The 27,892-nt window shown below is 46.6% G+C and overlaps 2 protein-coding genes across 9 annotated transcripts in view; both read left to right on the plus strand.

Annotated features, from left to right (window-relative positions):
- TENT2 (terminal nucleotidyltransferase 2) overlaps nt 1-22,213 on the plus strand; it is an 87,637-nt gene extending 65,424 nt beyond the window's left edge. For 6 of the 8 annotated variants that reach the window (XR_016220346.1, XR_016220347.1, XM_008261869.5 and 3 more), the window contains 4 exons: nt 5,083-5,219; nt 14,433-14,524; nt 18,510-18,589; nt 20,926-22,213. Coding sequence is in view for 4 of the 8 variants with exons in the window: in XM_008261869.5 (XP_008260091.3) it covers nt 5,083-5,219; nt 14,433-14,524; nt 18,510-18,589; nt 20,926-21,000 (384 nt within the window). In the remaining 4 variants the exon portion in view is untranslated. The remainder of the gene's footprint in view (nt 1-5,082; nt 5,220-14,432; nt 14,525-18,509; nt 18,590-20,925) is intronic. The other 2 variants (XR_016220343.1, XR_016220344.1) reach the window with 1 other exon arrangement.
- A 3,704-nt stretch (nt 22,214-25,917) lies between these two features.
- Nucleotides 25,918-27,892, plus strand: part of CMYA5 (cardiomyopathy associated 5) — an 87,288-nt gene continuing 85,313 nt past the window's right edge. The window contains exon 1 of the mRNA XM_070056327.2: nt 25,918-26,171. Coding sequence (XP_069912428.2) covers nt 26,008-26,171 — 164 coding nt within the window. The 5' untranslated portion in view covers nt 25,918-26,007. The remainder of the gene's footprint in view (nt 26,172-27,892) is intronic.

The following is a 27,892-nucleotide window of genomic DNA, read 5'->3' on the forward strand; positions in this document are numbered from 1 at the left end:
ATACATGGTGTCTCCTAAACAATAAATAGATAGTACTACTGCCATGCTTTACCTGCATCATGTCCTCTAACCTTTGTTATACCCTTTGAATACTGTTATTTTCCTTACAACTGATGTAGCTACACCTTTGGAAAATTTGGTAACCCAATAAAGTTCGTATTACAGGTTTTAAATCTAGTCTGTGTCCAAAGCTCCTGCTGTTAAAAGACTTCATTGTCGTATCTTGACTTTGTATTACATAGTTATACTGATTTCAGAGCTTGAAGAATCTCAGTAAAATAAAATCCAATTTTGGAAATTTAATGACCAATTTTTTTTTGAAGATTTGTTTTATTTTTTTGAAAGAGTTAGAGAGAGAGAGAGAGACAGAGAGAGAGGTCTTCCATCTGCTGGTCCACTCCCAAAGTGTCCGCAGTGGCCAGAGCTGAGCCGATCTGAAGCCAGGAGCCAGCAGCTTCCTCTGGGTCTCCCAGATGGTTGCAGGGGCTCATGCACTTTGGGCCATCTTCTGCTGCTTTCCCAGGTGCATTAGCAGGGAGCTGGATCGGAAGTGGAGCAGGTGGGACTCGAACTGGCACCTATATGGGATGCCATTGCTGCAGGCCGGGGTTTTAGCCCGCTGTGCCACAGCGCCAGCCCCTAATGATCAGTCTTTAACATACACCACCAGGTTGGTGGCTGTCCACATGCAACAAAGATAGCTTGGCAGGAACTTTAACACACCACTTTGTTCTTCCCCTGTTCAGGCAGAACTCTTGTGCAACTTAAATTTCCCTCTGTTAGCCTGGAGATGGAAAGTAGCCAGTCATCTTTCATTTAAGCACATCATTTTTTGTTTTTTAAAGTAATTTATTTATTTGGAAGAGTTACAGAGAGCACGGGAGGGACAGAGAGAGATATCTTCCAGACACTGGTTCACTACACAAATGGCTGGAGCTGGGCCAGTCCGAAGCTGGCAGCCAGGAGCCAGGAGCTTCTTTAGGTCCTCCATTTGGGTCGCATGGGCCCAAGCACTTGGGCCATCCTTGGCTGCTTTCCCAGGCATGTTAGCAGGAAATTGGATTGGAAGTGGAGCAGCTGAGGCTCGAACCAGTGCACATATGGGATGGGCGACTTTTCCCACTATGCCACAGCACTGGCCCCTAAGCACATCGCTATGAAAACAATTATCAACAAGTTTAACCAGCCTAACTTATTGCATTAAAATGTATAATTGTCCAAAATTTCAAATTTGAAAGTAAAGTTAGATAGTATGGTACAGCCTCAGGAAAATGATGAACTCTGTTAAAAGATGTTTCTGCCATTTTTAGACAGTAGCAGATTTTTAGATTGTTTTTCAAAGAATTACATTTAAATTTTTCTTGTCATTGATTGAAATGAAATGGAAAATTACCTATCTTCATCACAAATGTCAGCATTTAAATATCACCTGGGAAAAGTTTTCATAAATTAGGTCATTACATTTTGTTATTAGAAACTCAAAATAAGACATTAACATGAATATAATAAAGAAGCCTTCCATTCGTTTAAAAATATCCAAGAGCAATAAGTATCGGTAATCCAAATAACCTCTTCCTGAAAGAGGTGAACGTTATCAGTTAAATCGCCTGTCCGTGGACTGAGTGTGATTTTAAGTTGTCCCTGCTTTGGACTCCGATTGCTCTTTAGGCGCTAATGTAGTGGCTTCAGTTCTGCACCCCCTCATCCCATCCAAAGTAGCGTGCAGTTTTCTTAAACATGCAACTGCAGTGGAGAGCCCCCTTGTAAGGAAATTACTTGTTGGGGCTGGCATTGCGCTGCGCTGGGTTAAGAAATTATTTGTTGAAATTTTTTTGCAAAATTTATTATATGAAAGACAGTTACAGAGAGGCAGAGACAGTTCTTTTATCCGCTGGTTCACTCCCCAGATGACTGCAATGGCCGGAGCTAGGCTGATCTGAAGCCAGGAGCCAGGAGCTTCTTCAGGGACTCCCATGCAGGTGCAGGTGCCCAAGGACTTGGGCCATCTACTGCTTTCTTAGGCCACAGCAGAGAGCTGGATTGGAAGTGAAGCAGCCGGGACTCGAACCAGCACCCATGGGATGCTGGCGCTGCAGGCAGTGACTTCAGCTGCTACGCCACAGCGCCAGTTCCTGAAATCTTCCTTAGCAGCAATCTTTATTTCTTTGTTTTCAAATCAGTAGATCTTTTACTGCATTATTAAAATACCAAAAGACATAGTCTGGGTTCTTCTTTCTGTAGCCAAACAACTTTTAGATCTTGCTTATCAGCCTGCTGAACTGTTCCTTTTTTAGAGACATAGATACCATCCAAAATTTTTCTCTCATCTTTTTTTTTTAATTGTTGTTGCCTTCTGAATTTGAAACAAAGATCCGATGTTGTTTCCTTCATGGAGTAATTCACCTTTCTGGGCGTGAGCTCCTGAACAAACAGCACTTGGCCTTACCTGAGCCCTTTGCATGTACTTCTCACCCAAGACGTTTCAGATTTCAACAAGCTGCCCATTCTGCTGAGTGAGCACACTGACGGGAGGTGAGCACACTCAGACCTCATCGTGTGGTGGAAGCCCTGTGTAGCGCAGGCTGCCCATTCTGCTGAGTGAGCACACTGACCGGAGGTGAGCACACTAGACCTCATCGTGTGGTGGAAGCCCTGTGTAGCGCAGGCTGCCCATTCTGCTGAGTGAGCACACTGACCGGAGGTGAGCACACTAGACCTCATCGTGTGGTGGAAGCCCTGTGTAGCGCAGGCTGCCCATTCTGCTGAGTGAGCACACTGACCGGAGGTGAGCACACTAGACCTCATCGTGTGGTGGAAGCCCTGTGTAGCGCCCACGACAGCAGGCAGTGTGAGCAGTTGCCAGCTCCTTTCTGTTTCCCGCCCTTTGTCATCCCGGAGCCTCTTTCTTTCCAAGGAGGTGAGTTCTACCCTGACGTGAGTGAAGTCCTCACGCAGGGTTCCTCTGGGCCCTCTCCAGTAACTGTGTGCCCCTTCAGATGGACATGGACACTTTCTGGAGTGCTGACCGCCGATTGTTGAGTATGGTCTTCGTTTCACAGTAGATTCATCAGGAAGAGGCGTCTGTGAACTGTGAATAATAACCAAAAACTGGTCATTTTTGGTGGATACGTGGAATTCCTGTTGTAGCCGCTTTCGGGATGCCCTAAGTTGTGTTCTTTTTAGATTTGGATTTCTCCTTCAGTTTTCTCTCAGTAATTATGACATAGCTCTTGTTTAAGACTATGAAAACAAACTGTGGAACTAAGGGAAGACTGGCCGAATTATTGGCCCAGTGTCACTGAACATTTTCATAGAGTAGATCTCATAACTCTCCAGTTTCTATCTCAAAATTGCAGATTTTTTTCTCTAAATTATTGACCCAAATAAAACACTTAAAAAAGATTCAATGAGTCTTAAACTTCAGATAAGAAAATGACTTTTTTATTTTAACATCAGCTTATAAATGGAATGCTTTTTGTGCAGGCTGCTAGCCATGAAGTAAACTTCCAGAGCAGACTATTCGGCAGTGATGGACTTTTCTTATTTTAATTGTCACATGATTATTCTTACCACTTTTCTTAGCATTTGATTTACATTGTACTTTTCATCTGATCATAGGAAATAATTAAAATTTGAATTTTGAATAATGTTTAATATATCCTAAGTTCAGTTCCACACATAAGAGACTAAGGGATTAGTCTAGGCGTCCTTCCACCTGCCTTTACTCTTTAAAAGGGGGCTCCTCTTCTTTCCCCACCATGTCAGTCACTGGACAGTTAAGGTTTCTGCCTGACTCCTAGGATAGAATACCACAGCTGTTAGAAGTGGGAAAGGGCCCGTGTTTAGGAGTGCCAGCTTTGTGGATTATGGTTGGAACAGAAATTTTCTTCTGAGAGAAAAGTAATCACGTCTTGGAAGTTAACTTCATTGGTAGTACGACATGGCACAAGGGAGGGAACATTTTTACTTTTTGCTCTTGGGTTTTTACTGATTTCTTTTTTCAGGATTAGCATTACATGATGCAAGATACTTCTCTGTGCTACTGGCTAGTTGAGTAGGAAGCCTGCATTCTTTAGTGGGTGTTTGTTGAAATGGTATCTATATACCCAGTGTTGATTTGTTAAATTGGAAAGTCTAGCTTTAGTTATCATTCTTCTGCCTTAAGCAACGAATTTTATTTTTAAATCTATTTTTACTTTGATGGCAGTGCAGAAATACAGAAAAACATTCTTGATGGCACTGTGTAGTTTCCGTAAATGATTAAGTTGTGGGTTTTTATTATTTGAGAATCTATGGTTTAGTTAGTATTTTTCAGAAACAGAACTTGCTGCTAATAGAGAGGTCAGATATGAAAATGTGTGGCATACTGCAGGCAGATAAATACTTGTTAGTATTCTTTCTAGCAAGAGTCTTATTTGAGCTTACATTGCAAGTAAATAGTATCTTGTGGCAAAATTTTGCTGAGTGTTGCTTATTGGTATGTTTGGTGTCTTTGCTTTCCCTGACTCTTCTTGTCAGTTTTTTTTTTTTTTTTTTTTGAGAATCTATCTTCTGTTCCCTCTGAGATACTAAATAAATAAATAAATAAAATGGTAACAATCTTAAAATCTTTGTACTGTTCATATATTAAAGTACTATACATACATTGAGCTTCTTTGAGAAGAGTTTAAGTGGCAGTGAGACAAAGCTCTTATCTTTGTGCTTGGTAGAACCTTCATACATGAAGTACTACTGCTCCTTGTAGAAATAATTAGGGAGAAGTGTTTTTTGAAGAAATCTATATGTTAATTGGATCTTTGTATCTGTATAAGTTTTTATTAATGTGTTAGAAAATCTATTGCTACCATGGGGATATATTCGGTTAGCTGAAATACTTAAGTGAAGTTTAGAATATCTTGGCTTTTCAGGTACATTCTGATGTACTGCAAGTGCTGGTGAAATTTTTAATGGAAGAAAACCTTCAAGTTTCCAAATTGCCAGTATGAAGAAATTTCTCTTTTTCAGAGAGCCTAGATGAGGAATTACCAAGTGTTCTAGTGTGCGTTTTAATGGCTTTACACCCTTACCCTCTCTTTTTGACAGGAATCTTTTAGTCCTGCTATCCAGCTGCACCTTGTACATCAAGCTCCATGTAATGTTCCTCCTTACCTCTCAAAGAATGAATCAACTCTTGGAGACCTCTTACTGGGCTTTCTTAAATATTATGCTACAGAATTCGAGTAAGTAAAACTGTAGATTATGTCTGTTCTTTATATATAAGTGAATGCTGCAAATGTGGCCAGAAGCTCTATCAATTGCAAAGCTGCACACTTGTCCAGAAATGAGCAGTTTATAACACTTTATATCTAACAGGTAATTATTGGAAACTAAATAGATTCCATATTCGTAGCTAATAAAAAAATTACAGTTATTGTAGTTCAGTAAGCCCAGTTTTAGTTTATTTCAGGAGCAACCTCATTTTATGTGTAGCTACCTCATTACACAGTGGAGCCTGTGCTGGTCCTGTGTGGGTGCTCTGTGGTTCGGAGCATCTATTTTCTAGGAACTAACAAGTGTAGGGTGAGCACCATGCCCAAGACAAACTTGGAACCCCCCCCCCCCCACACACACCTTTTTAAGATTTATTTATTTGAAAGGGAGAGTTACAGAGAGGCAGAGGCAGAGAGAGAGGTCTTCCATTCACTGTTTCACTCCCCAAATGGCTGCAACGGCTAGAGCTGAGCCCAACTGAAGCTGGGAGCCAGGAGCCTCCTCCGGGTTTCACATGCAGATGCAGGGGTCCAAGCACTTGGGCCATCTTCCACTGCTTTCCCAGGCCATAGCAGAGAGCTGGATTGGAAGTGAAGCATCCAGGACTTGAACCGGCATCCATATGGGATGCCAATACTGCAGGGGGCAGCTTTACACACTACACCACAGTGCTGGCCCCCTGGAAGCATCCCTTTAATGCTTGGTGTCTGAGTAAATAGTTGTGTTATTATGGTGCACAAGTCCAGGAGTATATTCTTTCCCTGTTTTCTTCGAAGGCAGTGTATAAACAGGAAGCATAGTGTGTAATCCGGCTGCCCAGGATGGAAAGTTCTCTGGGAGAGTTCTGAATTCAGAATACAGTGGGGTTAGGGTTGTTGGCAGCTCTTCTGATCAGCTTGGAAAAATGAAGGTAGAGGGGAAGAGGCGGAGCTTGCACTGAGGTATAGCTCTAGACCTGCTGGTGTGGGTAGTACTTCAGACACTTAGGACTGCAAGATCCACTTAGGAGTCTGCACTGCAGTGCTGGCATTGTCTTCCCTGCTGTGATGCAGGGAGCTTTAGTCCTGTTTCAGGTGTTGTGGTGTTGTTGTTGTTTAAGATTTATTTATTTATTTGAGAGGCAGAGTTATGAGAGAGAGAGAGAGAGAGGTCTTCCATTCTCTGGTTCACTCCCCAAATAGCTGTAATGGCTGGAGCTAGGCTGATCTGAAGCCAGGAGGCAGGAGTTTCCTCCAGGTCTCCCACGTGGTTACAGGGGCGCATGCACTTGGGCCATCTTGCGCTGCTTTCCCAGGCCATTGGCAGGGAGCTGGATCAGAAGTGGAGCAGCTCAGACCGCAGCTGGTGCCCATGTAGGATGCCAGCGCCGCAGGCGGAAGCTTAGCCTACTGTCAGAATGACAGTGCTCAGGTGTTGTATGCAGTAGCAATGTTTGGTGTTCACCCAGTGTCCTGTAGTGTGTCAAGTGACTCCTGTGTATTTAATCCACTTTGCTCTCCTAGTTCACTCACATCTTCCAAGCTGAACATTTTCAAATGAAGCCAAGCTGCTGCAAGTGCACCTGGGAATCATGAACTAACAAAATATGGGAAGAGGCTCACATGGCACAGGGATTCAAATAATGCCATCAGTGTCATTATTTTTATTTTAGCAAAGCCAGATTTCAAATTCTAAACATCTGTGTAGACTCATAGAAACTGCAGCTTCTAGGAACCTTAAAAGATAGCTATTTTTAAATCCTCTTTATTCCCTTAATCCTTAATCACATGTCACCATCAGGGTCCTTAATCACATGTCACCAGTACTGATCTTACCTGTTCAACTAAAAATACATGTCTACATACCCAGAAACATAGATTCCTTTAAAAGGGAATATGCAGGCCCAGATTTTCTATCTCCCTGTGTGTTTTGGCCTTTCATTTCCTTTACTTTCTAAATATTCATTGTGTGCCTACTGTATGCCAAGCTATTTTTTGTGCACTGGGTGTAGCAGCAAACAAGCCCTCCTGGAGCTTACATTGTAATGTGAAGAGGTAGACAGTAAGCAGTAAACAGCGTGCAGTGCACTAGGTGACAGGAGCAGAGGAACAAAGGAAAACCACCAAGGACGGTCTGCTGTGGCTAGCTGTGCAGTTTCAGTCCCCACGGTGCAGCGTGTCACCTGTCCCCCATCAAGAGGTGACCTATGAACAATGACCTGATGAAGGTGGTGCTATGAGTGGCTGTGTGGGAGCTGAGGAAAAGCAAACGCCAGTGCTTTGAGGGGCCTGTGCCTGACGTACTCAAGGAACAGCAAAGAAGCTAGTGAAAGAAGAAATGGGGCAGATGTTGTGACGTAGCAGGCTAAGTTTCCGCCTGCAGTGCCAGCATCCCATATGGGTGCTGGTTCAAGTCCTGGCTGCTCTATTTCCACTCCATCTCTCTGTTAATGTGCCTGGGAAAGCAGTGGAAGATGGCCCAAGTGATTGGGCCCCTGCCCTCCAGTGGGAGACTGGAAAGAAGCTCTGGGCTCCTGGCTTTGGCCTGGCCCAGCCCTGGCCATTGTGGCCATTTGGAGGAGTGAACCAGTGGATGGAAGGTGTCTCCCTCTCTTCCTCTCCATGTAACTCTGCCTTTCACCACCAACAAAAAAAACCAATAAGGCTAAGAAAGTGGAAGGACATGACATCAAAGAGTAAGGAAGTCCACTCATGTAGGGTCTTGTAGTTAATTTTCATGATTTTGACTTTTTTTTTTTTTTTTTTGACAGGCAGAGTGGACAGGGAGAGAGAGAGAGACAGAGAGAAAGGTCTTCCTTTACCGTTGGTTCACCTTCCAGCGGCTGGCGCGCTGCGGCCGGCACACCGCGCTGATCTGAAGCCAGGAGCCAGGTGCTTCTCCTGGTCTCCCATGGGGTGCAGGGCCCAAGCACTTGGGCCATCCTCCACTGCACTCCCTGGCCACAGCAGAGAGCTGGACTGGAAGAGGGGCCACCGGGACAGAATCCAGCGCCCCAACCAGTACTAGAACCCGGTGTGCCGGCGCTGCAAGGCAGAGGATTAGCCTAGTGAGCCACGGCGCCGGCTGATTTTGACTTTTTTTAAGATTTAATTATTTGGGGGCTGGCATTGTTGCATAGTGGGTAAAGCTACTGCCTGTGATACTGGCATGACCGTGGTACAGTGGTTTGAGTCCCAGCTGTCCTACTTTCCATCCAGCTCCATGTTAATGAGCCTGGGAAGACAGTGGATGATGACCAAGTCCTTAGGCTTTTACCACCCAGGTAGGGGACCTGTCAGAAGCTCTTGGCTCCTGGCTTCAGAACAGCCCAGCTATGACCATTGTGGCCATTTGCAGAATAAACCAGCAAATGGAAGATACTTCTATCTCCCCCTTTCTCTCTCTCTATTTCAAATAAATCTTTTATAAAAAATAAATCAGACATGGGAGCCAATCTGTGGCAAAAAGAAAAAAAAATTTATGTATTTGAAAGAGTTACAGAGATAGAGAGGGAGAGACAGAGAAAGATATTTTTCATCCACTGGTTCACTCCTCAAATGCAGCAGCGGCCAGGGCTGGGCCATGCTGAAGCCAGGAGCCAGAGCTTCTTCCAGGTCTCCCATGTGGGGTGTCAGGGGCTCAAGCACTTGGGCCATATTCTGCTTCTTTTCCTAGGCCATTAGTAGGGAGCTGAATCGGAAGTAGATCAGCTAGGACAGGATCTGGCACCTCTGTGGGATGCCTTTGTTGTAGCTGGTAGCTTAACCTTCTGTGCTACAGTGTGTGACTTCCTTTTTAAACAATGTTTTTGTTTATTTGCATCTTATTGGAAAAGATGGAGAGATGGAACAGGAGAAAGATTCTTCAGCTGCTGGTTCATCCCCCAGTGCCTGTGATAGCCAGAGCTGGGCCAGGCCCAAGCGAGGGTCCCAGAAGTCAGTCTGCATCTCCTCTGTGACAGGAATCCGAGTAATGGAGCCACCGGGGTGCATCAGGAGCAGTACTTGCAGCAGGCACTCCAGTAGGGATGAGGTTGTCCCAGGTCGCCTCTTGTCTGCTTGATAAGAACAGTTTCTGTGAACAATGGGGATAAAAAGCATCAGTGGGGTGGACTCAGAAAAGTCCAGGAGGAGAAACTGACAGAGATCTTGTAGTTCATGTGTTTGTAAAGGAGAGCAGAAGAAACAGGGAGGGTTGGGGATGTCGAGTTTTTGTTTTTATGGGAGAAGTAACCTATCTCGATGATAGTAGAGAAGGGCATTGTGAACTGTTGGGAACAGCATCCTTGTTTGGGTCAAGAAGAATTGGAATCCAGAGCATGAGTAGAGTAGAAGCATGGATGATTTATTAATAACGAAGAGCAGACACTGTGGGCGCAGGTGATGTAGAGGGAGTAGTGTGGTGGAAGATAGTGGGGATTTTTGCAAGATTGCTGTAGTTACTTAGTGAAATAAACCATGAACACTTGCTGAGAATGACTGAGGGAGGAAATCTGAGAAGCAGGGAGAAGGCAAGAAGTATCCGTACTGGACTAAAAGGGTGAATTAGCTATGGAGCTTGAGTGTAACTGGTGGGCTGGTGTGTTCAAGGGCCTTCTGAGTTAAGTGGCCATGCACTCACAGTGTGGTCATTCTGCCTGATTGCATCTGCGCATATGTTCAGTTGCATGCAAGAACTGGCGTAGGTTTACTCAGCTTGCGTTTCAGCCCAGGAAGTTCAGCGGAGCAGGCAGGGTAAGCCGGGTTAGAGTATATGCAAGGAAGCGATTTTAGTAATTGACCGTCGGTAGAATGTATTACATTCAGTCTTGAAAATGTGTGCCCAGGGACGCCCGTGGGCAATAGTTAGTTGTAAATATCAGCCTGGGGCTGAGTGAAGTATTAGAGCTGGGTCAAGGATTTGGGAAAGAAGTGTTGGCTTCCTGCGGCCTGGCTTGGTTCTCTAGCATTAGAAGACTCAGGTGGGGCCCTGGTAGAAGAGGAAGAGCCTGTTAGAGCAAAACAAAACCAGAGTGCCGCTTTCTCTGCTTAAGACACGGTTTGCTTTCTGTTTACTTCCCAACCCTTGATTATGCAACAAAATTATATGCATTTGTTGACTTAAATGGCTTAGTCTAATATGCATATATATGCAACAGCAGATCAGGCTCATAATTTTTGACTTTGTCAGACAGAAAACTTTTCTTTTGGTAATATTGTTGAAGGCTACATTCCAGTTTATTTGGTCGTGTCAAAATACTTTCTGTTGATCACAAAAAGAATACCTGTAAGAGTTACTTGATAAGCACTAGTGTATTATCACTGTAGAGAAGCAAGGACTTAATATAATGGGGAACCTCAGGCCAGTGTAAGATCTAGTGTAGATTAAATTTAATTTAGATATAGTGAGTATTTCTTGGAAAATTCAGATTTAATGAGCCGAAATGGTAGTGACTCAACATACTCCTTTTCTCTTTGGAGTACTTTATTTGATATACTAATTTTAAATAACTGAATTACTTAGATTGTTTGAAGGTTGGAGCTTAAGTGAGACTTGGTTAGGGATTGTCAGTAAAATGAACACACGTATGTTATGTACTGCTTCTGTGATCCAACTTAGAAGTGACCAGTGGCATGTAATATAAATTCAGGGTTGAATAGAAATATAGTTATAAGGCTCGAGTTCCCTTGAATTAAGGAAATAAAGGTTGCAGTTTAAGTTTAGGACACAGTATTCAAATATTCTGAACTCATCTAAAAGAAAGAACCAGATCTATGCCTTTTATTTATTTTATTTTTTTAAGAGCTTACTTCAGATTTTATGGAAAATGGAATTAAATATGTACATTTTGGTACAAAAATGTGAATTCTATGCTTTGCAGTGTCTTTCACAAGATTCATGAGAAATGGATATGATGAAAAATTGTTAATGTATTTCAAAAACAATTCTACTTACTCACAGTGTTTTAAAATACTCTCTTGTCTCTCTCTCTCACACACACACACAAACTAGATACAAATATATATATATATTCATGTGTATTCCAATACATACTCTATGTTATATAATAGGATATAAAGCACACATTGGAAATACAAGCTGCACTGATGACAATTGAAACAATTGCTCAGTTGTCCATGGTCCTTTCTTTCATAACGTCCAGCATTAGGGAGAGAGAGGCAAGGCCTTATTTCAGTTGCGACTGAGCCACCTGGAGTTAGGAGGAGTCAGGGGCAGAGTCGCCCCACTGGATTTGTGCCTTTTAAAAATAACGGCCGGCGCCGCGGCTCACTAGGCTAATCATCCGCCTGTGGCGCTGGCACCCCGGGTTCTAGTCCCGGTCGGGGCGCCGGATTCTGTCCCGGTTGCCCCTCTTCCAGGCCAGCTCTCTGCTGTGGCCAGGGAGTGCAGTGGAGGATGGCCCAAGTGCTTGGGCCCTGCACCCCATGGGAGACCAGGAGAAGCACCTGGCTCCTGCCATCGGATCAGCGCGGTGCGCCGGCTGCGGCGGCCATTGGAGGGTGAACCAATGGAAAAGAAAGACCTTTCTCTCTCTCTCTCTCTGTCTCTCTCTCGCTGTCTAACTCTGCCTGTCAAAAAAAAGAAAAAAGAGAAAGAAAATCATGCTTTAGGTTGCTTTGTGAACAAACCTCACAAGATGCAAACTTTTTCTTGTGTAATTAACATAGAAGATAACCTCATTTCCAGAAACTCAAGATTATATTTTTACGGATTTTTTTCTCTGATAGAGGAAGAGTACAGTGAGAGTTAGAGGCAGAAGATCCCAAGCCTTAGTCTTTCTCTGTTTGCTAAACTGGTGGAGAAAATTAATGCTGCTGGAAAGAAGATAGCAGCTATTCACCACGTTTATTTTTCTTGTACACAAAAGCTCTTAGTACTCAAAATTTTAAACAGTTTTGTGCCAAAATAAGCTTATATTTTAATTTCACTTTTTCACAAATTTTTTTTTAGATTTGTTTATTTATTTGAAAGCCAGAGTTACAGAGAGGGAGAGGCAGAAAGAGAGCTAGAGAGGGAGAGAGAGAGAGAGAGAACGTGGTATCTTAAATCTTCAGGTTCACTCCCCAAATGGCAGCAATAGACAGGGCTGGATTAGGCTGAAGCCAGTAGCCAGGAACTTCATCTGAGTCTCCCATGTGGGTGGCAGGAGCCTAAGCATGTGGGCCATCTTTCACTGCTTTCCCAGGCCATTAGCAGGGAGTTGGATGGGAAGAGGAGCAGCCAGGACTCAAAACTGGAGCCTATAGGGGTGCTGGCATTGCAGGTGGTGGCTTAATCCACTGAGCTACAACACTGACTCCTCCACAGACTTTGAAGTACCCTTGTATTATATTCCTTGAAAAAGAAAATACAAGGCTGGTGCTATGGTGCACTGGGTCTCTCCTCCTCTTTCTCTGTAACGCTACCTTTCAAATAAATAAATCTTTAAAAATTTGTGGTAACTGCTAAAAATGTAAAGAAATTCTTAAAACTTAAAAAAAAAACAAAATGTAAGGCTAGTATACACTGAAAGCTGGACAGATTACATGCAGGCATGCTGATAAAATTGTCCTACTTGAATAAAATTTTACTGTTGACAGCTACACATAATATCTAGCACTTACAGTTTGTTTTCTTACAGTATTAATTATGTTTTCCTAAAACTGTATATGCCTGGAATATTTTTATTGGAAATTCCCACTCCTTTTGGAAAATTCCAAATTGTCTCCCAAATCAAGCAAATAAAGATGTACCTGAACAAAAGTTGTTTAATGGTATCAGAAGACAAAAACAAGAAGATAAACTTTCTCTTAACAAATAAGAACTTTTTCTTTTTTTTAAGGTTCATTTATTTGGGGGCTGACGCTATGGCATAGCAGGTAAAGCTGCGGCCTGCAGTGCCAGCATCCGTTATAGGTGCTGGTTTGAGTCCTGGGTGCTTCTGCTATGGCCTGGGAAAGCAGTAGAAGATGGTCCAAGTCCTTGAGCCTCTGCACCTACATGGGAGACTAGGAGGAAGCTCCAGGCTCCTGACTTCAGATAAGCCCAGCTCCAGCCACTGTGGCCATCTGGGGAGTGAACCAGCATATGGAAGACCTCTGTCTCTCTCTGCCTCTCCTCTCTATAACTCTGCCTTTCAAATAAATAAATAAGTCTCATTTATTTATTTGAATGAGAGAGAGAGAGAGAGAGATCTTGATCTTCCACTTGCTGGTTTACCTCCAAGATGTCTGCAGTGGTCAGGCCTGGGCCAGGCCAAAGCCAGGAGCTTCAACTGGGTCTCTCACACAGGTGGCCAGGGGCACAAGCACTTCAGCTGTCTTCTGCTGCTTTTCCCAAACCATTAGCAGAGAGCTGGATTGGGAGTGGAGCAGCCGGGACTCGAACTGGTGCCCACATCGGATGGGTCATTTAGGTCAGTGGCTTTACGCACTATGCCACAATGCCTGTCCATAAAACACTCTCAATGTTTTGTTTTTTTTTTTTTTTTTAGGTTTTTTTTTTTTTTTTTTTTTGACAGGCAGAGTGGACAGTGAGAGAGATAGGCAGAGAGAAAGGTCTTCCTTTGCCCTTGGTTCACCCTCAATTGGCCGCCACGGCCGGCATGCTGAAGCCGGTGCACCGCGCTGATCCGATGGCAGGAGCCAGGTGCTTCTCCTGGTCTCCCATGGGGTGCAGGGCCCAAGCACTTGGGCCATCCTCCACTGCACTCCCTGGCCACAGCAGAGAGCTGGCCTGGAAGAGGGGCAACTGGGACAGAACCCAGCAGCCCGACCGGGACTAGAACCCGGTGTGCCCGCGCCGCAAGGCGGAGGATTGGCCTAGTGAGCCGCAGCGCTGGCCAATGCGTTGGTAACAGTGAGAATAGTTTATTTATACACACACACACACATTTGCTTGTACTTATTTTTCATATTCATTTATTATTACACAATACCTGCTGTATACTAATAGTGCAAGGGGTGAGCAGTGAAAGTAACAAATAAATATCTCATCAGTATGCAGAGTCATTCTCCTTGGGGGCAATACATAAACTAGGTGTTGTTCAGTAAGTAGATTTTGGGCAATAAATGCCATCAAGAAAAACATGGAGGAGGGAAATGGGGTTGTGGTGCTGAGGGTTGAGGCAAGTTTCTGTGTTCTCCAGAAGTGTCAGGGTGAGCCTTGCTATTGACAGAATGGTTACGAAAGTGCTTAACATGCTCAATGTTCTCCTCTTACAGCTGGAACAGTCAGATGATTTCAGTTCGTGAAGCCAAAGCCATCCCGAGGCCTGATGGGATTGAGTGGAGAAATAAGTACATCTGTGTGGAAGGTAGCGTTCCCGGGCATCCCCGCCTGCCCTCCCCTGGGTGTCAGGCCGCTGAGGAATGGCTCCTCGACCGCTAGCTGGTGTTCTGAAGTGATTTGCAAGCCTTTCAGTATAACTTTCAATTAAAGAATCACTTACAATTCTGCAGTTGTAAGAAATGGACGTGAATCCTCCTGGTGGGAAAGATTCGGGCCGTCCTTCTGCATTCCTCATGCTTGTCATCATTTTGATGTGGAACAAAAGTTCATCTTTACAGGCCGGCGCCATGGCTCAATAGGCTAATCCTCCACCTTGCGGCGCCGGCACACCGGGTTCTAGTCCCGGTCAGGGCGCCGGATTCTGTCCCGGTTGCCCCTCTTCCAGGCCAGCTCTCTGCTATGGCCAGGGAGTGCAGTGGAGGATGGCCCAGGTGCTTGGGCCCTGCACCCCATGGGAGACCAGGAAAAGCACCTGGATCCTGGCTCCTGCCATCGGATCAGCGCGGTGCGCCGGCTGCAGCGGCGGCCATTGGAGGGTGAACCAACGGCAAAAGGAAGACCTTTCTCTCTGTCTCTCTCTCTCACTGTCCACTCTGCCTGTCAAAAATAAAAAAAAAAAAAAAAAAAAAAAAAAAGTTCATCTTTACTTTCAGATAATATAATTTATTTTATATTTTTTCACACTAAAAATATTGCTTCTTAGTGTGAACCAGATTCTTAGCGATAGTATTCAGTTTTACTTTAAAATTAAATTATCTGAGGTTATTCTTTTCTCTAAAACTGATTTACATGTAGTTGAAAAGATCTTTGAGACATTTTCTTTGAAATCAGTGGAAATTGACTTCAAGAGGCACGATTGTTCTGTGGATACCAAATTGATGCAGTAAAAAACAAAGGATTGAGAATCAGCATTTGTAGAATACATCCAGTTTAGCATATTTTTTTATATTGGGTTAAATGCAACATCATAAGAGTTTGTGAATATGAAATTAAATATTTTGGTGTCTGGTTTGCTAATTGTACAGTGGATGTGTATTATTTTAGTTAGTATGTTGTACTGAATATTGAACACTGTGGTAGATTGTGTACATGATACCTTCTGAAACAGTTTGGCTTATGGATATACTCTGTAAAAAAAGAAACAGGGATTGGCATTGTGGCACAGCAAGTTAAACCCTGCCCTTGCAACTCCGGCATCCCATATCAAAATGCAGGTTCCAGTTCTGGCTGGCTTTGCTCCTCGCTCCCTCCCCCCCCCCTTCCTCCCTTCCTCCCTTCCTCCCTTCCTCCCTTCCTCCCTTCCTCCCTTCCTCCCTTCCTTCCTTCCTTCCTTCCTCAGAAAGAGAGGGAGGGAGAGACAGAGATCTTTCATCCACTGGGTCACTCCCCAAATGGCCAAAACAGCCAGAGCTGGGCCTGTCCGAAGCCAGGAACCAGGAGTCAGGAGCTTCTTCTCATTATCCCATGTGGGTTCAAAGGCCCAAGGACTTGGGTCATCTGCTGCTTTCCCAGGGGCATTAGCAGGGAGTTGGATCAGAAGTACAGGAGCCGGGACTCGAACCGGCACCCATACAGGATGCTGATGCTGCAGGGGGAGCTTTACCTGCTACCCTACAGCGCCAGGCCTCTGCTTTGCTTTTGACCCAGCTTCCTGTTAACACTCCTGGGAGGGCAGTGGAAAATGGCCCAAGAACTTGGAAATTCTTTTGCTGTCTTTGTCTCTCTCCGTTACTCTGCCTTTCAAATAAATAAATAAGTAAAAAGTCAGTCTTATAAACAAAGACGAACAATGCAGTATTGTGACACTAAATTCTGTTTAAAAATAGCCATTCTAGGCCGGCGCCGCGGCTCACTAGGCTAATCCTCCGCCTTGTGGCGCCCGCACACCAGGTTCTAGTCCCGGTCAGGGCGCCGGATTCTGTCCCGGTTGCCCCTCTTCCAGGCCAGCTCTCTGCTGTGGCCAGGGAGTGCAGTGGAGGATGGCCCAAGTGCTTGGGCCCTGCACCCCATGGGAGACCAGGAGAAGTACCTGGCTCCTGCCATCAGATCAGCGCAATGTGCCGGCTGCGGCGGCCATTGGAGAGTGAGCCGGCGGCAAAAGGAGGACCTTTCTCTCTGTCTCTCTCTCTCACTGTCCACTCTGCCTGTCCAAAAAAAAAAAAAAAAAAAAAAAAAAAAATAGCCATTCTAATCAATGAAAAATAAAGGGAATTTTTCTGAATCTTGGATTTCTAATACACTGCTGGCATTGTTCTGGTGATTCCATCTCACTCCCAGCCCCTCAGTCATCCCCCTCTTCTCGCTGTTGTCTTTGGTTTCCTTGTCTTCTGGTTTTTTCTTTTCTGTTTTCTGTGCATAGATTCTTCTCTCATCTTTCGGGTGCACAGTGGGTAGGATGGAGATGTTGACATGGAAGGAAGACACATACACCTAACAATTCTTTGTTTTCTTCCTATCTTCCCTTCTTGCTGTTTTGTATTTCTCTTATTTATCTGCCAGATTTCTCATCTAAGTCCTGGCTTCAGTCTTTTTCTAAAGCAGCCACTACACTGTCTTCCATGTTCTCTCTCATTGAACTTCTGCTCTGAAAGGGTATTGACCTTTCTCCTGCTGAACAAAATCAGCTTTTCAATTAAAGCTCAATTTTAAACCATAGGGGCCGGCGGTGTGATACAGTGGGTAAAGCCGCGGCATGCAGTGCCAGCATCCCATATGGGGGCCAGTTTGAGTCTTGGGTGCTCCATTTCTGATCCAGCTCCCTGCTGTGGCCTGGGAAAGCAGTAGAAGATGGCCCAAGTGTTAGGGCCACTGAACCCACGCAGGAGACCTGGAGGTGGCTTCTGGGTCCTGGCTTCAGATTGGCACAGCCTTGCCCGTTGCAGCCATTTGGGGGAGTGAACCAGCAGACAAAAGATCTCCCTCTCTCTCACCTCCCGCCGTTTGCCTCTGCCTCTAACTCTGCCTTGTAAATAAATAAGTAAATCTTTAAAAAATTTTTAAATCATCAATGATACTTGACATTAACCAACAGTCTTTAATATAATGCTTTATTCTTTTTGTTTTAAAAAATATTTATTTATTTATTTGAATTGCAGAGGCAGAAAGAGAGATCTTCTGTCCACTGGTTCACTCCCCAGATGGCCTCAGTGGCTGGACCTGGACTGATCAAAAGCCAAGAGCCAGGAGCTTCTCCTATGGGGGTGCAGGGGTCCAAGGACTTGGGCCATCTTCTACCGCTTTCCCAGCCCATAGAGCTGGATTGGAAATGGAGCATTCAGGACTCAAACCGGCACCCATATGGGATGCTGGCACTGCAGGCCGCGGCTTTACCCACTGCGCCACAGCACTGGCCCTGATAATGCTTTATTCCTTTTTGAGAACTTTTTTTCATAAGATTTTTTTGAAGATTTATTTTATTTATTTGAAAGAGTTACAGTCAGGGAGAGACAGAGAGAGAGAAAGAGGAAGAAATCTTTATTCACTCCCCAAGTGGCCTCAGCAGTTGTGGCTGGGCCAGATTGGAGCCAGGAACCTGAAATTCCATTCAGGTCTCTCACGAGGGTGGCTGGGGCCAGGCGCTTTCGGAGGAAGCTGAACTCGAGTTGTGCACCCAGGACTCGGACGTGGGATACGGGATGCTGGCATTGCAGGCAGCAGCTTAACCCACTGTGCCACAATTCTGGCCCCTCTTTTTGATGACTTTTCATTCTTTAACTTACATTTATTCTCCTAAGGGTAGATCTTCGATGCCCTATAATTCTTCAGATATCTTATTCCCTTGTATGGTTTAGACTTGATTCACCTGTGCTGATGACTTTTTACTTGTCTTCTCACTTAAATTGCATCTACCTTATTAAACAGTTCATAGCCATATTAAACTTTTCTATGAGCAGAAACCAAATAAAGGTGTTAGGTTGGATCTTATGAAATTACTGTTTTTGTAGGCCTCACATATTATCAGTTTCATACTCATTTAAATAATTTCTTCCCATGTGTGTTTAACATTTCAGAGCCTTTTGATGGAACAAATACAGCCAGAGCTGTGCATGAAAAGCAGAAGTTTGACATGATCAAGGATCAGTTTTTAAAGGTATACAGTTCATCAGATTAACTTCAGAAATGTTAGTGGACTAGTGTGGTGTGGTTTTTGTGTGTGTGTGTGTGTGTGTTTTTTTTTTTTTTTTTTTTTTTTTGACAGGCAGAGTGGACAGTGAGAGAGAGAGAGAGAAAGGTCTTTCTTTTGCCGTTGGTTCACCCTCCAATGGCCGTCGCGGCCGGCACACCGCGCTGATCTGATGGCAGGAGCCAGGTGCTTCTCCTGGTCTCCCATGGGGTGCAGGGTCCAAGCACTTGGGCCATCCTCCACTGCACTCCCTGGCCACAGCAGAGAGCTGGCCTGGAAGAGGGGCAACCGGGACAGAATCCGGCGCCCTGACCGGTACTAGAACCTGGTGTGCCGGCGCTGCAGGTGGAGGATTAGCCTAGTGAGCCGCGGCGCCGGCAACTAGTGTGCTTTAAAAGGAAAAAAGGTAATAGGACAGAATGGTCTTGGTTTCTCTTGTGAGGCCATTGATACAGCATGAAAGGGAATTTAGAGCTTGAATTGAGAGATGCTTTCCCTTCAGAGAGAGCTGGTGTTTTCCTTCACATGGCTTTTACTTTCCTGGAAGGAAGCATTTTCACAGGAAGCTTGGTAAGCTCTCAAAATAAGTGCATAAAATCGAACAGACACTTTTTCATTGCTTAAAATATTGGGGAATTTACTTCAGCCTTAGAAGAAGCTAATGTCTAACTTAACGCTTTTTCTTCCCCATACCCTACATTTACAAGGAATTAGATGCCAGTTTATTTTTGTTTACATTCTGAAACGTTAAAAAAAAAAATACCTGTGTGTGGCTATGTTCCAAAAGTCGTTGTCTTCACCGGTGGTGGTGCGAGGTGTGGTCCCTGTCTTCAGGCATCCAGATCCTAGTGCAGAGCTAGAAACATGAGTACCATGAGCCAGAGGCGGGCGTGCATCGTAGGAGACAGAGGTCGGAGTCTGTGGTGAGCAGGGTAGAGGCCTGCTTTTCCTTCTCTAGACATATGAGTGGACTCTAGTGATAATTACAAATGCAAGTATCAGAAACTGTCCTTCACATTGGGCCCTCCGCATTGGTGAGCCAGAATAGAACATTTGTCCTGTGAACAAACACCCAAGTTCGAGTATTTTGTATATTAGGTTATATTAAGGACTCAAAAATAGCATTGCTGCATTGTTGGTCTTATTGATAGGTAAACATTTTGGATTGTTTAGCTGTACAACCAATCCTGTCAGTAGGTCCAAGAACTGATGTGAAAATAAAATGACAAAGATATGCATCCACTAAGTTAGGAAGCCAGGTCTTAATAGCTTGTGATCAAGAATGCCAGGTTTGGTTTTTGGTTTTTGGGTTTTTTTTTGTATAAATTCCATTGACTGTTTTTTTCAGAGGCATACCTTAATGGGCTTTATTATAGATTTATTTCCTCCTTAGTAAATGTTTTCAGTCAGAAAAGCTACTAAAAATATAAAACGGTCAGTCAGATAACTGAAGTAATTTCCCTTATCCTCTTAAATCCAGACGTTTTGTTTTAAATGCATTGCTGTTTTAGAGTAATTGATTTAATCTGTGAATAAATGTTAATATTGTCCATTGTCTCTTTTCCTACCACCTGTGTGCCCATTTGTTTATTAATGAATTGGAACCACAATGATACAGAGTTTTAAAATAATATTTTCTTTTCTGGAGACAGAAACAATCCTCATCAGTTTTAGTTACGTCTACATGTCCATCTTCATTGCTTGTTTTCTCAGGTGCTTCCTTGACTGATGATAAACTCGTTCTCAAGGACTTACTTTCTTGTATTGTATCAAGAGGAGGGTATTCTTACGTCTCATAAGTTATACTTACGTCTGGGTGCTCCCAAAAGATGGATCGTGCTTGGGTGTTTCTTTAAAGTTAATTAAGCTTCTAAAGAAGAGTGACTTTGAACAGCCCTTGTCTGGACTGTTGAAACAGTTTTTTGGATTTTTTGTGCAAATGTTGAACTGTTTACTTAGTATAGAATTGGTGTTCTGTGTATAAAGTTAATTGAAAATGAGTCGTAGTGGAGAATGGGACTGGGATGGGAGAGGGAGGAGGAGGGGTGGGGATGTGGGTGGGAGGAATCACTGTATTCCTAATTTTGTGCTTAGGAAATGCATGAATTTTGTATTCCTTTAATAAAAGGTTTCTTTGGGGGAAAAAATCCATGTACTTACTAAAAACTTGGGAAATAAAAACACTTAAAGAAGAAAAAAGTCAACCACAGTTTTACCGCCTGAAGAGACTCACTAAAGATGCCTTTGAGTGCTTGTTGTGCATGTATTTTGGATTTTAAGAATGATTTCTCTTTCTCTCCCAGTCATGGCACAAATTGAAAAGCAAGAGAGACTTGAACAGCATACTCCCCCTGAGAACCGCCGTCTTGAAAAGATAGCCGGTCGCTTTCTTGGTGTCACCTCGGAGAAATAAAGAGCATTAGCTGTGTCATTTGCATTATGTTTACCTCCATCATGGTTTCTTTCTGATTGTTCTGTTGGTTTTCATGTTTTATTTTTAAAAGGACATACTTATATAAAGATTGCATATTTTATTATGGCATTTCCTAATAAAACCCTTTGATTTAAAAATACGTTTCTGAAAATGTTTATGTCAATGATTAGTAATATTATGTCATGAATTTTCAGGAGACCAGATAAAATATATTTTGGGAGATTACCTGAACATGCTAATACTGACATGAAGTGTGGAAATTTGGGGCGGGTCTGTTGGGGAGTGCTGAAGTAACCTCCAAGAGATAGTTTGTTGCCTAAAGTGAAGACTGCTGTCAGTCACCCCGTTACTTGAAGTGACTGAAATGGCCGCAGTCGGGAAACCCTGGACAGTTGCTTTGTCTGCACTTGGGGGGCTGGTCCGAGGCTTCGAGCGTGTCCTGTTAGCATTCCATTGGTACCTCACGGCTTTGCATTTTGTGTTGAGACGACGTTACATTTTGCACTGCGGCACTGAACACTAGCTCTTGCGGCAGTTAGTGACTTGTCCCACAGCATCAGTTCCGCACAGGGGTTTGAGAGGATTGTCCCGTGCTCTGTGACAGCGTGGTGCAGTGTGCACTCTGCTTTGCTTCCCATTTCCCCTGTCACATGAAGCAGCGGGAACGAGAAGATCAGAGTGGAGCTATGTCCTATCTGTAGTCTCAGATTTTGTTACCTGTGTACAATTACAGGATTGTAATCGAAACTGGAATTTTTAGGCAGTAAGCCACTACAAAATGTTTTAGATAAGACATAAAAATTATAAATAAGAGCTTAATGTTTATAAAAATATCTTTTTTAGTATTTCTTTTCCACAAGAAGTGGTGGCTGCTAAAAAAGCTACAGTGTTTATTAAGGTTTTTGATTTGTGTAAATATCTGTAAATGTAAATGTAAAAAAAATCTTGAAAACAGTTTTAACTTTTTCAGAAGGACTGTGTACAACTTCTTTTAGACCTACTGTAGCACAGTTTGTACCTCTAATGTATTTTTTGCAGACCAATTCAGATGCTAAAACTTGCTTTTCTCTGACTTGTAAAAGGTGCATATTTTCATTTTCTCCTTTAAGTTCAAATTTTTGTATGATGTTAAATGGAATAAAGTTTATATATGGAAATTGTTGAAGTGATTTTTTTTCTGTGCAAGTCTGTTTTTGAGGTTAGATGGAGGCTGTAGTTATCTTGAACTAAATTGAATCCAGTTATCGTACTTGATTAAGTATAAATATTTAATTTTAATTACTAAATATAAATTTTTAAATATATTTTGCTTGATGATTTAGATAATACAGAAAATCTCAGCATGAGGTTGTTTTGTGGTTAAGCCACGTAAGCACATTAACACCTTATTTCTCTGGAATTATTAGGAAGGAATTTCCACATAAGTGAATTAAGGTGAATTTTTTAAGGTTACTGATATGTAGTACTTTTGACACAATTAAGCTTTTATATTCTTTTCCTTGGAAATTTTCCTGAAATTTCTTACGCACTGTGCAGCTTTTCTTTGTGAGGATGTACCGAGCGTAGTTAATGTTCTGGTGGGGAGTGGGTAAAACATAGTCCGGCACTCAGTAACACTGCAGCGCCCTGCAGCTGGGTGAGGGGTGGGGTGCTTGCTTTGCTTGATACCCCTGGAGTTTACCACTGTGTGGATCCTGCACTGCCACTGTTCTCCCAGCCTTCAGTGGTCCCACCCTTATCCCTGCTTCTTAAAAGCTGAATTACTGGGCTGGCGCTGTGGCTCACTTGGCTAATCCTCCACCTGCGGCGCTGGCATCCCACATGGGCCACGGGTTCTAGTCCCGGTTGCTCCTCTTTCAGTCCAGCTCTCTGTTGTGGCCCTGGAGGGCAGTGGAGGATGGCCCAAGTGCTTGGGCGCCTGCACCTGCATGGGAGACCAGGAAGAAGCACCTGGCTCCTGGCTTCGGATTGGCGCAGCGCTGGCTATTTGGGGGGGCGAACCAATGGAAGTAAGACCTTTCTGTCTCTATCTCAAAAAAAAAAAAAAAAAAAAAAAAGCTGTGTTACTGTAACAAATAGGTCCAGAGATTGATAGATTGCAGCTGAATTTGAAGTCGGTGGGCTGAAGCCTAAGATCCTGCTCCCTTGGGGAGGCTGGGGGGGCAGGCTGTCAGTGTGTGAGATTTTTTTTTTTTTTTTTTTTTTGACGGGCAGAGTGGACAGAGAGAGAGACAGAGAGAAAGGTCTTCCTTTTCCGTTGGTTCACCCCCCAAAGGCCGCTGCGGCTGGGGCGCTGCAGCCGGCGCACCACGCTGATCTGAAGCCAGGAGCCAGGTGCTTCTGGTCTCCCATGCGGGTGCAGGGCCCAAGCACCTGGGCCATCCTCCACTGCACTCCCTGGCCACAGCAGAGAGCTGGCCTGGAAGAGGAGCAACCGGGACAGAATCCGGCGCCCCAACCGGGACTAGAACCCGGTGTGCCGGCACCGCAGGTGGAGGATTAGCCTAAACAAGCTGTCGTTGTAGGTACTTTCAGTCTCAGTTGTGGGGTAAATATTAGATTTCCATTTCTTTGTTGATCTCTTGTGTATTTGCATGTGGTCTTAAGAATGTGCAGTCTTCTGGTGCCCGCGTCCCACATCAAAGTACCTGGGTTTGAGTCCTGGCTCTGCCCTGTGTTCCACTTTCCTGCTAATTCGTTTGGAGGTAGCAGTGTTTACTCAAACAGTTGGGTCTCTGCGGTCCATGTGGGAGATCTAAACAGTTTTGGCTTCTCGCTTTGGCTTGGTCCAGCCTCACCTATTACAGGCATTTGGGAAATGGACTAGCAGATAAGAAATCTGTCTCTGATTCTGCCTTTCTTTCTTTCTTTTTATTTATTTATTTTTTTGACAGACAGAGTGGACAGTGAGAGAGAGAGAAAGGTCTTCCTTTCCGTTGGTTCACCTCCCAATGGCCACTACTGCCGGTGCACCACGCTGATCCGATGGCAGGAGCCAGGTGCTTCTCCTGATCTCCCATGTGGGTGCAGGGCCCAAGCACTTGGGCCATCCTCCACTGCACTCCCTGGCCACAGCAGAGAGCTGGACCGGAAGAGGGGCAACCGGGACAGAATCTGGCGCCCCGACTGGCACTAGAGCCCGGGGTGCTGGCGCCACAGGCGGAGGATTAGCCTAGTGAGCCGCGGCACCAAAAAAGTAAATAACACATGTGCAGACTGTGCTGCAGTTCTGAGTTTTGGATGGGTTTGAACTAAGATCTTTGCAAATCGTGTGGACTGTAGTGTTTCTAAGACACTTTGAATTAAAGCAAGGAACATAGAAAGGCTGCTATTGCTAATGAGTGTTGTGTTCCCCTAGTGACCACCTGCAGGTAGACCCTACTGTCCACCCTTTTCCAGCCCTCTAGGTTGGGTCTGTACCGTGACTGAACTGTGGGCAGTTCTTTGTAGCAGATGAGGCATGTTGAGGTCCATTCATTTTCTGAGAGGATTCATTGAGAAGTGGAGGGCGGTGGGGGCAAGAAGCTTGGGGTCACCACACAGAACCCCGGGGGTCGGGTGAAAGCGGGCCAGAGGCCAGCCCCAGCAGACTCGTCTATTTCAGTTGCTACAACTGCTTATATAGCCAAGGCAGCCAATCCGGTCAAGGGGCGGTCTATGCCCCAGCCAATCACAGCCTGTTGCCAGGCAGTTTCCAAAGCCATCCAATCACAGCCTGTTGCCAGTCAGGCTCTGTTGCAGGCAGTTTCTGAAACCATCCAATCACAGCCTGTTGTTAGTCAGGCTCTGTTGTCATGTGGTTTCCGAAGCCATCCCATCACGGCCTGTTGCCAGGCAGTTTCTGTTGTCAGGCCATCTTGGCATGACCTTCTCACCTTCTCATTCCACCACAATGGTGGGTGCATGCAAGCTAGTGTAACTGGCAAATAATGCGCACACTACATTCATTGTATTCAGCAATTCTGACGATAGGATTTGCTGTCATCGACAATAAACGTTTGCTGCCCTAGCCTTAAGACCACTGCCATGAAAAGAGGTGTCTTTGTCTCCACCTGTTGTGCGTGTGTAGCTGTCCAGTAGGTACTTGGCTAGTTGACGGGCTTGTGAAGAACGGGAATGAGTAATCAACCTACAGACTACCTAGGCCACGAGATACATGTCCTTTGAACGCAGGATGATGGGGCAACCAGAAAGAGGCGTACTGAGTTGAGCCTGGGATTTTAGAGAAAGGTGGTGAAGCTGAACACTGGGTAACCGGGTAACTCAAGAAGGAAGACCCCTTAGGTGTGGATGAAGGCACGGTGGAGTGACTCGAGACCATGGTGGGCGCTCCTGGGTCGAAAGCAGGGAGCGGGCAGGTGCGATGGGTGTTGACAGGTGGCCCGTGGGCTTCGTCCTGAGCAGTGCGGGCACGTGGAGGGGCTTTAGACACTGGCTTGGCACGAACTCAGGCCCGGAGGGGGTCTTTGGGCAGCGCTGCAGAGAACAGTTAGCCTCTGGCTAATGGGAGGAAAATCAGCCCTCAGGTGTGGAGTGAGCGCACAGGAGGTTTCCTGGCCGAACAGTCCGGGGCCACCGAGGACGACAGTGCACGGCTGACTACGCCCATGACAGGAGCCATTCCTCAGCCACGCGAGACGGCGAGGCAGCCCCTGCCCTGCTTCCCACGGCCCCGAGGCCACAGCAGCGAGAGCGTCGGCTGCCTCAGTTTCCCCACCGGGGCACGGGCCGCAGGGGCCAGCGAAGTGGGCGCGCGCGGGGAGGGCGAGCGCTGCCGGCCACACTCGGCCGCGACTTCTATTTAAAGTCGCCGGCTCCCCGCCCCCGCCCGCGCCCGCGCCCGCAACCCGAGCCGCGGGCCGGGCCGGCCGGGCCGCACAGAGGGAGGAGAGCAGGCGCGGCGCGGACGGCTCCGACTCCGGCTCCGGCCCCGGCCCGCCCGGGAGGCACGATGGCGACCAGCGACAGCAACCACGCCGACGCCAGCCTCCTCGGCTCCGACGGGGACGACGAGGCGGCCCGCGAGCTGGCCAGCGAGGAGGAGGAGGAGGAGGAGGTGGAGGAGGAAGAGGAGGACGGGACGGCGGCGGAGTCGGACGAGGAGCCGGGCGCCAGGTAGCGGGCGCTGCGGCCTCCCTCGGGTCCGCCGCGCGGACGCCGTGGGGAGCGGTGCTGGGGGGCGGGGGCGAGCGGCACCCCCAGCTCCCCGCGCCCACCGGGGGTCCCGCCTAAGTGCAGAGGGGCTGGGCGCCTCCCGCGGGCCTGGACCGGGCCGGGCGGCTCCGTCTGGGGGGACTTGGTGCGGCGCACGCACTGTGTGTGTGTGTGTGTGTGTGTGTGTGTAAGCATGGGCCCGAGTGTTGGGGTGCAGGCGGGCTCCCCGTGCGGGCGGTGCGGCCCCCGGCTCCCGGTCTGGCTTTCTGGAGGTCCGGGCGCCGTGTCTGCGGCCGGCCAGGGCTGTCTCCACCGCAGGTTGAGCGAGGAGGGTGCATGATGAGGAGTTAGGCGGGGAGGGCCGGCTGCGGCCGCTGTTCGCCCAGGGGAGGCGGGCAGCCCCTGCTCCTCGGGGGGGAGTTGGGGCTCAGTGCATTGCGCGCCGTGGGAAGCCGGGAGGGAGCGTGGCCGTGGGGCTGCCGAGACCCCCCGGGAAGGAGGCGCGTGGGGCAAGAGGCGAGCAGGCACCTGTGGAACATGGCGGAGTGCACTGGCCTTGGCGGGAGGGACTGAGAAGGGGAAATCTGCCAACGCCGGCCTTAGTCCCCTTCTTCCTGGTGGAGTTTGGGATCCTCACGTCCTCACCCCAGAAAGTTAGCCCAGGAGAACCTGAGTTCCCCTGCACTTACACTGCACTGCGAATGTGACGGCTGGGCATGGCGCTGCTGGCCCTCACAGGTAGCCTCAAACCGCCTGGCGGTGAGATGCGCGCCAGGCAGAGACTGGGAGGAGGAAAGGAGGGGAGCCTTGAGCCGCTGAGGGCTGGTTTGGTGGCGTGGCGTGGCGTGGCGTGGGTGAGGAGGGGCCACTGAGACTGCGATCGGCATTTGGAACACATTGAGTGGTTGACACTAGGACCGTGGCCCCAGTGTGGCACTCCCTGCTGTGTCGTGGTCACAGTCAGCGGTGTGACGGGCAGGCGAGGAAGTCCATTTCCAGGAGGCAGTGGCGGGAGGAAGGCGCTGTCTGGGGCTTGGACCAGGGTGGAGGCACCGGGAAGGAGACGCTGCTGTGGCTGGCCCGGGGGAGATCGGGGAGGCTGCCCTGGGACCCCAGTCCCTCCTGCCCGAGTGCTGCTGGGCTCCGAGCTTCTGCGGTGCCTGAGCTTCCTGGAAGGCAGGGCTGGCAACGCTTTCTCTGCCAAGGGCCAGTGGGGTGTTCATGGCATCATCTGAGGGCCCTACAAAATGACCACCTGAAACATGAGCCTGCTGCAGATGGACTGCATCGAGGCCCGCCTGCGGTTGGCCTGGCAGGGTCAGACCGGGTGGTTTCACAGCCCTTCCAAGGCCTTCGAGCCAGGTGTTCGCCAGCCTTGCCTCGAGGCCTAAAGTTCTGTGGTTTCCCGAGACAGAGGTGAGATTCGGAGTGTGCCCTGAGGAGCGGGAGTGAGCACGAGAGACTAGCCTGCTTCCCGCCTTGCTCGGGGCTCGTCCCCCACAGAGGCCTGGCCACCTGGCCACAGGCGCACTGTAACCCGGATCTCGTTCCTACAGCCTCCAGCCACAGTCAGGCCTCGTAGAAGAACCAGGATGTGAGCCTGCGTGTTCACCAGGTCCTGCCCGTCCTTCCTTAAGTGCTTGGCGACACCAGGGTGGCTCGGCCGAACTTTGGCTTAGAAG

Source organism: Oryctolagus cuniculus, chromosome 14 (genome assembly GCF_051225735.1).
Source record: "Oryctolagus cuniculus isolate XC-2025 breed Fujian yellow rabbit chromosome 14, ASM5122573v1, whole genome shotgun sequence".
NCBI classification, from domain to species: Eukaryota; Metazoa; Chordata; class Mammalia; order Lagomorpha; family Leporidae; genus Oryctolagus; species Oryctolagus cuniculus.